This window comes from Rhagoletis pomonella, unplaced genomic scaffold, assembly GCF_013731165.1.
Source record: "Rhagoletis pomonella isolate Grant_MI unplaced genomic scaffold, Rhpom_1.0 Rhpom_scaffold_00003, whole genome shotgun sequence".
Lineage (NCBI taxonomy): Eukaryota > Metazoa > Arthropoda > Insecta > Diptera > Tephritidae > Rhagoletis > Rhagoletis pomonella.
Window position 1 is genome coordinate 25,435,369 of NW_023458557.1, and position 9,493 is coordinate 25,444,861.

The following is a 9,493-nucleotide window of genomic DNA, read 5'->3' on the forward strand; positions in this document are numbered from 1 at the left end:
ATTTCGAGAACGGTTTTGCCGTGCCCTATGTACACAAAACGCAGCGATTCGTCCCAGCGCTACACTTGCACCTACGCATCTTGCATCTTGATGGCTGTCGCAATTTAACACACAGCACTTCATTTTATTAGTTTTTACGCAGTCTTCAACTCAAAAATCACTCACAAATTGCAAATTAACACAATTTAAACTGATTTTTCACTTATAATTCAAATTTATCTTTCGCTGATTTGTAAACAAAGGTTTATTTACAAATTACCACAACTGTCAAAATCGGCAAAACCAAAGTAGCGGTACCACTGACGGCGCCACCTTTGTTCGCTGCACCGTGTCTCCATTCACCATTGTAATGCCCTGTATGCAGCTCTCAAAAAAACGGGCAAGAAAAAATTGCCAATATTTCTTGTGTGTGTCCAAGGAATTTTAACATTTTTGATACTTCATAGCCTGTTGCCTCACTCTTCCCTCTAGAAATAATGGTGCGGGCATATATTTCTGTTGCAAACCTGGGTTGCCTTGTGCCCTTTTTTCACAAAAAACTTTAGAAATCCGTAGTAGAAAACGTAGGAAACTCCTTAAGAACTGCGTACTGCCATAAGTAAATTTGACTCAAGAAAATTTCTTAGGCATTTATTGTACTTCATTTTATATGGAGTTTGTGCGTTTCTTGAGTGCTGCATACAGGCCTTAAATTTTGCCAGAGAGAAATGCCAAAACGTGAGCAAGAATGGACGAAGAAGAAAAAATGTTGCAAGGAAAACGTAAACAAGTTGCACAAGTGTGACGTCATGCAAACCACGTGGCCCGCTCCATTATTTCTCGAGGAAAGAGTGAGACAACAGGCTATGAAGTACCAAAAATGTCAAAATTCCTTGGACACACACACGAAATATTTGCAATTTTTTCTTGACCGTTTTCTTGAGAGCTGCATACAGGGCATTACCATGAACGAAAGACACAAGATCACGTAAGAACAAGAGAGTGAAAAAAGTCGATTTTTTGGCGGGTTCTACGCCAACTTGTTTCACTGGAAAACGAGCGAAAAGTAAACAAAGCAGATAAAACAACGAAAACCAAAATTAGCCAAAATTATTGTCAGCCACTTTAATCGCACAATTTAGGTAAAATGATGCAACAAAATGCTTTAAAATGTGTTGTCATGTTGAATTAACCCTTCTTTACTTGAATAAAAGTGTAAAATAGTGGTGCTTGTGATGTAAACAAACGCTCAGCTGACGAACCCGCTTTCGCAACCTTTTTTCTCAAAACCAGTTACAAATACAACGTCGCGTTCTTACGTAACCTTGTATTTTTGGTTCATGGGGCATTACATTGCTTTGGCGACGCTTGCTATGAAAATATATTTTAAAGATGATGTTTGAGTATCGAAGTATCGACATATGTTTTCAATACTCATCGAATACTCCAATTGCTCAACAGTATAGTTGAAATTAGTCGACAACGCAGAACGTATACTTAAACGCAGTTTGTATACGCAGAATTTTGTCGATTACTGGAGCCCTCAGTGTTGCTTACTACACTGTTGCCACTCATCAATGCCTTTTCATAAACTTACCCTTTCAACTACAATTTTTCGTGCTATAATAGATTTTAGCTAGATATAAACTACTTAGTTTTCAACAAAAACCTTATTCAATAGTAAATTTCAAATATTTTAAACATATTTTGAATAGGAACTTATAACTTTTTTACCATCTGTAAGACTGACGAAGTGGCAACCATCTAAAGAAGGTGAAATCAGCTGACACGGAAAAATCTAAATTCCGCAGATTTCTGCGTTCTCGACTAATTTCAGCTTTAAACGCAGTCTGTATACGCAGAATTTTGTCGATTACTGGAGCCCTCAGTGTTGCTTACTATACTGTTGCCACTCATCAATGCCTTTTCATAAACTTACCCGTTTCAAATACAATTTTTCGTGCTATAATAGATTTTAGCTAAATATAAACTACTTAGTTTTCAACAAAAACCTTATTCAATAGTAAATCTCAAATATTTTGAATAGGAACTTATATCTTTTTTACCATCTGTAAAACTGACGAAGTGGCAACCATCTAAAGAAGGAGAAATCAGCTGACACGGAAAAATCTAAATTCCGCAAATTTCTGCGCTACGGGCTACAACTACAGAAAAACTCTACGGAGTTGAGTTTTCATTTACATGGCGCTTTGGTAAGACAGATCGTGTCAGCTGACTCGGGTTTACGTACCGGTAGGTTTACGTTCTTGACTAATTTCAGCTTATCAAATACATACTATTCGATACTCGATACTATTCACAGTCAGTGTTGCCGCGCCGCCTCAAGAAAATGTATCCCTGACCAAGCCAAAAATGTATCCAAATGTATCCAATTTTCTTTGTTTTTACATATACATCTCATAATTTGTAAGAAAACCAAACATTTTCATGAAAAAGACATAATTGAACCCATCCTAAGGACTTGGAATACATGTGCATAAAATCAAACATTTGTAATTTCAATTTATAAAGTACATTTTTTGTGCATAAGTATTTTGCAAAGTAAATATAATAAATAGCAAGTACACTCTAAAAGGAGCATATAAAACTACTACTGAAAAGTATCTATTTTTCAACAAGAATCTGAATAAATATACGTATAAGATGTTCAGTATTTGATATTGAACTTGAGATCTTTAAAATATACACATAAATACACATATATAGAATGTTTAAAATTGCAAAAATTTTCAAACTACAAATACATTTGAGTAGTCTACTTGCAATTTGCGCTATGTAAAATTTTTTTCGTTTCTTAGTTTTTGGCGGATTACGTACCAGTATTTAAAGTAGTTTCATGTCCACTAACAACAGAGTGCAAAATCTTTCTATATTCTGAAAATAATAGCATAAAATGTTAAGTCTTCTTCCAAAAGTCGCTATCATACTTATGTATGAAATTTCAAAAGTATCAATCTTCTGATGAACTTAGAAAGCTGCTTTAGGTCGTATAGACTGTTAATGTTATCTTATGACATGTTATGTTATGTTACAATTTTATAAGGCTCCTATTTATCCAAATTTTCAGGTAATAATAAAAAAGATTCAAATTAAATGTTACTTGTTGTCGTAGTCGCTTTTTCAAATTTATGGCTTTCTATTATAAAATCACATAACGCTGTTTGTATGTGGACTACTCATTTCCTACTAATAATAAACATTACTTTATTTTAAACATGTTATGTGTAATTTTGCTCTTGCGACAAATTTGGTAAACATGCAATGATTAATTTTATTACATGGCGTGCGAGTTTGCACACATTAAAAGAGGAAACTGGTTACCTCTCCTATTATGCGCAAATAAACAAAAATTGTTTAGAGTGTATTTAAAGTCTTTTCAGTAAAATTCATAAAAGTCTCCTTAAATAAATCAAAGTTAGTTTTTCAAACTACATTGAAATCTTTCTTTTTAAATTAACAAATGAAAATATGTGATATAAAAGAGATTACTACAGAAAGAGTATAATTTACTTTATATACATATGCATATTGTCGTTTAAAGTACAAAACCGCGTATCGTCATTCTGCAAAACCGCGTAACTGACATTTGCTGCCAAAAATTGGATTTGCTCACACAAGCTCTTGGCTCAATCCTCATCCATTCGTCCTGAAATATACTAGCCAGAAATGCGATTGCTTTATAAAAAAGAAATATAAGTGTTTTTACTCTCTAGAAAATAATTTATGCAACGCCACGTACGCTGTTTTGCTTTTTGTTCATACGCGGTTTTGTACTTTAAACGACGATATGTATATTAAGATCTTGCTTAAAGCATCCTTTAAGCTAATTAAAGCAATTGCGCTTATACCTATTTTGGTGAGATCACTTCATATGTTCATTGCTTCGTTCACAAAAAATAAAATGCTTTAAATTCACGCTTAAGTAGCGATTCTTTATGCGTTCAGAAAACGTAATGCTTTCTACCATCTTTAATGAAAATCGATTTTTGATCGAAAACAGCTTTATAGGAAATATAAAATTTTGGCCTATTTAAAAAAGTATCCACATTTAGGGCCGGTTGTTCAATGTCTGATTTGCAGAAATCGGAGGTAGAAGCTCCGGTTAAATACAACGACTGCTTTATCGATCACATGTTATAAGCATGGTGACGAAAACGTCGATAATGATGTTTAACCTGCAAGTAGTGATTAACACTAATCTCCGGTTAAACATAGTTATCGACGTTACCGACTCCCTGTTATATGCATGGAGTCGAAGTCGTCGATAACGATGTTTAACCGCCGAAATAATAATAAAATAAGTATCCCGCAAAAATTCGCCTAAAAATGTACCCAATTGGATCTATTTAGATCCAAACGGCATCCCTGTTCAAAGTTCTAATCACGAAAAGGAAAGGGAGTTTACTCAGTATTTGTAGATATACATCTCTTTCTCACTTGCAATATTTTCGCCTTGATTTTTACGAATATTCGTGGACGAGTAGAAAATTTTATTGAACACGATCGTGTTGGTGTCTAAAAGTGAAATTCTGCTGTCGGTTGGAAATATTTTAAAGAAAGGTTTTATTTATTTAAATTTGTAACTCATCAAGTATTTTACTTATAAGATGAATGAAGAGTATGACGCAATTGTGCTTGGAACCGGTCTAAAGGAATGCATTCTAAGTGGAATGCTCTCTGTGTCCGGCAAAAAAGTTTTGCATATCGACCGGAATAAGTACTATGGTGGCGAATCTGCATCCATAACACCGCTAGAGGAATTGTTTCAACGCTTCAACATTGAAGCACCAGGTGATAAATATGGACGCGGTCGGGATTGGAATGTTGATCTTATACCCAAGTTTCTCATGGCAAATGGATCACTGGTTAAATTGCTTATCCATACGGGGGTGACACGCTATCTTGAGTTCAAATCCATTGAAGGAAGTTATGTGTACAAGGGTGGGAAAATCGCCAAGGTTCCCGTTGATCAGAAAGAAGCCCTAGCCTCGGATTTAATGGGTAAGTTAATCTAAGTATAAAGCAATGAATTTATTTTTTTTTATACCGTAATCGTTTTTTCATTGGTTGTATTCGTTGCGGTTTTCGCTGGCAATTCGGCATGACACGTATTGTCGACGGCCAATGCGCAACGAAATATTTTTTTATGGTTGAAGAAGTGAAGAATTTGTGTGTAAAGGCACAGACTGCAAAAACGTAACGTTTACTATAAAACATGTATAAAATTATTTGCTAGAAAATTGGATGTAAGGGCGTCGAAGACAAGGGCACTCAGGACAGCGACAGGATGCCTCCAGCCCAACTCCGCTCTGGCTACTGCAGCACGTTAAACTCTTACCTGAGTAGATTGAATGAGGATGTGGCAAATGAGTGTCCGGCGTGCGGAGAGACCCCACATGACTCGAAACATCTCTTCGCATGCCCGGAAAACCCGACAACCCTAACGGCCTTGTCCTTGTGGACCAACCCAATAGAAGCTGCACGCTTTCTAGGGCTGTCGTTAGTGGAACTTGACGACAACGACTGAGATACCAACCGATCTGGGCGGGGTTGTTGTAGCCGCTACAACAACAAGAACAACAACAAGGTATAACCATTTCCGATGATGACAAACTTTGGTACAGAGCAAAGCTATAAAAATATATATAGTACAGTTTTGCTCATTTGTTGTGTTGCAGTTACGCTTAATACGCTGCATTCATTCATTAAAAACACAATTTTCGGGGTACAAAAATTCACTTTCTAAAGGTGGGATTCCAGAACTCGCCGGTTCAATGTCTATCGCTTAAAATGTCTAAATTGGAGAATTTCTTTCTCGCGAGAAACAAATCTGTAAGTCCACAAAAAATAAAAAGTCGTATATCGCCTTGAAATATGCAAAAAAAAACAATGTAATGGTTTATTTAATATAGGTATGTATATTGTTCTTATATGTATGTAACTCTAACTCCAATTGTTTAAACAAGTATCCTAAGTGTAAATAATCTTTGGATAGAACATAATAGTTTTATTGAAAAAGTAAAATGGAAGCGTTTAATTCAGATATTAACAGCTTTTGCTACTGCTGTGATAAATATGTACCAAAAACCTCTGTGAAGACTGTGTTGTCATGCCGGAGAAACTTTCCAAAGTTCTCGACGAGGTCATGGGGACCCAAAAGCTTAGTATTGAGTTAATGTCTAACGCTTTTGATGCTAAATTCAAAGATCTTTCTAATCAACTTGATGCATTAAAAAATCTTATTTTATCTTTGCATTCCACCAACAATTCGAATGCAAGCAATTTAAATGCTGTTAATGTGGGTTTGTTGGCTGCTGAGTTTGGTGCTAGTGCTTCGTACAACAACAATAATTACTGTTCATGTTGTTGTTGTTGTAGCGGCTACAACAACCCCGCCCAGATCGGTTGGTATCTCAGTCGTTGTCGTCAAGTTCCACTAACGGCAACCCTAGGAAGCGTGCAGCTTCTGCGGGGTTTGCCCATAAGGACAAGGTCGTTAGGGATGTCGGGTTTGCCGGGCATGCGAAGAGATGTTTCGAGTCATGTGGGGTCTCTCCGCATGCCGGACATTCGTTTGGCACATCCTCATTCAGCCTACTCAAGTAGGAGTTTAACCTGCTGCAGTAGCCGGAGCGAAGTTGTGCAAGTGTAGTGCGCGTCTCCCGAGGCAGATGAAGCTCCGTCTCGTCAATGTCCGGGGGTGGTGTGCCTAGAACGGCATTCACAGGTCTAGAGTCTACATAACTCGAGACTGAGTCCCTGTGAATGCCGTTCAAGGCCTGTCTGTAGGCTGTCGGGTCCAGAGGTTGTTTAATGAACCTCTGGACTTCGTCCGTTAGTTCATATAGATGCCTCCTGACGTGCCTAGGCGAGGGCTCCTCTGCAAGCAGCTGTCTGCTCGGGTGGCCACTTCTGTGGCTCCCGATCAGGAACTGCTTGCAGAGCATTATGTTGTGCTCCTTTACCGGGAGCATTTGCGCCTCGCCGTGCAGGTGGTGTTCAGGCGTCATCAAGAGGCATCCCGTCGCTGTCCTCAGTGCGGTGTTTTGTGCGGTCTGTAGCTTCGTCCACTGCGTCCTACTAGTCCCAGGCGACCACACTGGCGCTGCGTAGTTCAAAACCGGCCGGCCTATTGCCTTGTATGTTGCCAGCAACGTTTCTTTGTCTTTGCCCCAAGTACTGCCGGCTAGCGACTTGAGGACCTTGTTGCGGCTCTGTACTTTATTGACAATAGCGGTTGAGTGCGCAGAGAAGGAGAGCAGGCTATCGAATGTTACTCCGAGTATTTTGGGGTTATTCACCGTCGGAATTGGTGTGTCATCGACGTGAATCCCCAGCGGTAGCCTGACCTCCTTCGTCCAGGTTGTGAACAGGGTCGCGGAGGATTTCGTAGGGGAGAGGGCTAGACACTTTGCAGTGAAGAAGCGAGAAAGTTTGGAGAGATAGCCGTTTACTTTCGAACACAGGTCATCAATTCCATTCCCAGTCGCCATAATCGAGCAATCGTCGGCATAGGAGACAATCGAGACTCCCTCTGGTGGTTGAGGGAGCGGGAGCCACAACAGCACCAGGCGATGAACAGTAATTACACTTGATTAATTACTGTTCATCGCCTGGTGCTGTTGTGGCTCCCGCTCCCTCATTCGTTTGGCTCTAAAAGCGTCTTGTCTGAGCGCACATCGTCTCAGAGTGTTAACGTCATCTCTCTCGTTCGCAAAGTTGATTGTGGCGGGACTGCTAGTTCTAGCGGCTCTAAAACTGTACGTCATGGTGACGGCCTCATGGACACAAATACTGTCGCAGGTTGCACTGCCAATTTACTTGCGGGTACTACTACCACCACGAAGCCAACAACACCGTGCACTGCTAATGTTTCTGTTGCAGCTAATTCATCTTTACTCGCTCCTGTAATTGTGAACAATATTTCTTCTGCTGGTTTGCCACCTGTTTCACAACATATACCGACTGGTGGTGTTAGTGCTGAATCTGATGCTGTTAACGCTACGGCCGCGGAAGTGCTTAATCCTCCTTCTCCTACCCGCAGCCCTGTTTGGCTTGCTGCTGAGAGTAAAAGGACAAAGCACATCCAAAAGCGAACTCGCGTGGTGGGATCAAATGATTGTAGTGATCTTGGAGTGGCTGCCCGCTTTAAGTGGTTGCAGCTTTCGTCTTTCGTGCCAACCGTCTCCTGTGACAATATTGTTGATTATGTGGTGAGACACGCTGGCATTGATAAGCGGCACTTAGGGCGGTATTGTCACTTGCGAAGCGAATGAATTTGGCGAAGCGAACGGTTTGGCGAAGCGAATGGATTGGCGGACGCAACTTAAATATGCATTAAGAGTGTTCGCTTTTACCAGCTGGTACAAGTTCTTCGCATCGCGCACACTTTTAATACCTTCTCTGCCTTTTAATTCGCTTCGCCAAACCGTTCGCTTCGCCAAATTCATTCGCTTCGCAAGTGACAATACCGCCCTTAACCTGCTACAAGTTAGTCAAAAAAGAGTGGAGACTGGATTCTTTATCCTATGCCAATTTTAAGCTTGGCGTCAGCGAGTTCGATTGCGAAAATCTAATGAGACCAGAGTTGTGGCCAGCTAATGTTTCTGTTCGGCCGTTCCGTTTTTTTCACAGAGGGACAAAACAAACTCATCCGAATTAGTTCATTTGTCCTCGGATGCGCCTGATCCCGTAGTATTGGATATTAATAAGTTTGGTTGTAATGCATATTTAAATGTTAATAAGCAGAAATATAATTATAGCTCTTTGAAGGTTTATTTCCAGAATATTTCTGGCCTTCGAACAAAATCAGCAGCGGTACGCTCTATTAGCTCGCAAAGAGATTTCGATTTTTTTGTTATTGTTGAGTCATGGCTAAATGCGGATTTCGTTGATGAGGAATTTTTTGATTCAAACATTTATAATGTCTTTAGGAAGGACAGAGATGCAACTAAGACTGACTTGTCTGAGAGGCGGCGGAGTTCCTATTGCGATTCAGCGTAAATTTCATTCGTGTCTCGCTTGAAAATGATGATTCCCTTTTGGATCAGCTTTGTGTTCGCATCAGTGCCTCATCTAGTCATGACTCTCTGTTTTTGATTGTTTCTTATATCCCGCCTAATAGTAATTATAATCTTTATAAAGCGCATGCTGACAACATAATGTCTTTAGTATTAAATAAGCTAGGAGATGACCACCTCTGTGTGTTAGGCGATTTTAATCTTTGTAATGTATCTTGGTCCACATCTTTTTCCATTGCTGGTCTCTCGCCAATTAATGTCAATGCGTCCCATGAATTTAATTTATTACAAATCAATAATTTTGTTAACAAGTTGGATAGAATTCTTGACCTCATATTTATTAGTGATAACATTAAATGTTACATTGAAGTTTGCCACCATCCGATCACTCCATCTAATATGCATCATGTTCCTCTGCTACTAAAATTTAAATTTTATGTATTCCCGTCTTTCAATGCTGGTGACAAACCTAA

The 9,493-nt window shown here is 39.2% G+C and overlaps 1 protein-coding gene across 1 annotated transcript in view; it reads left to right on the forward strand.

Moving 5' to 3' along the window:
- The first annotated feature begins 4,418 nt into the window (after positions 1 to 4,418).
- LOC118735092 (rab GDP dissociation inhibitor alpha) overlaps positions 4,419 to 9,493 on the forward strand; it is a 122,077-nt gene continuing 117,002 nt past the window's right edge. The window contains exon 1 of the mRNA XM_036464705.1: positions 4,419 to 5,001. Coding sequence (XP_036320598.1) covers positions 4,608 to 5,001 — 394 coding nt within the window. The 5' untranslated portion in view covers positions 4,419 to 4,607. The remainder of the gene's footprint in view (positions 5,002 to 9,493) is intronic.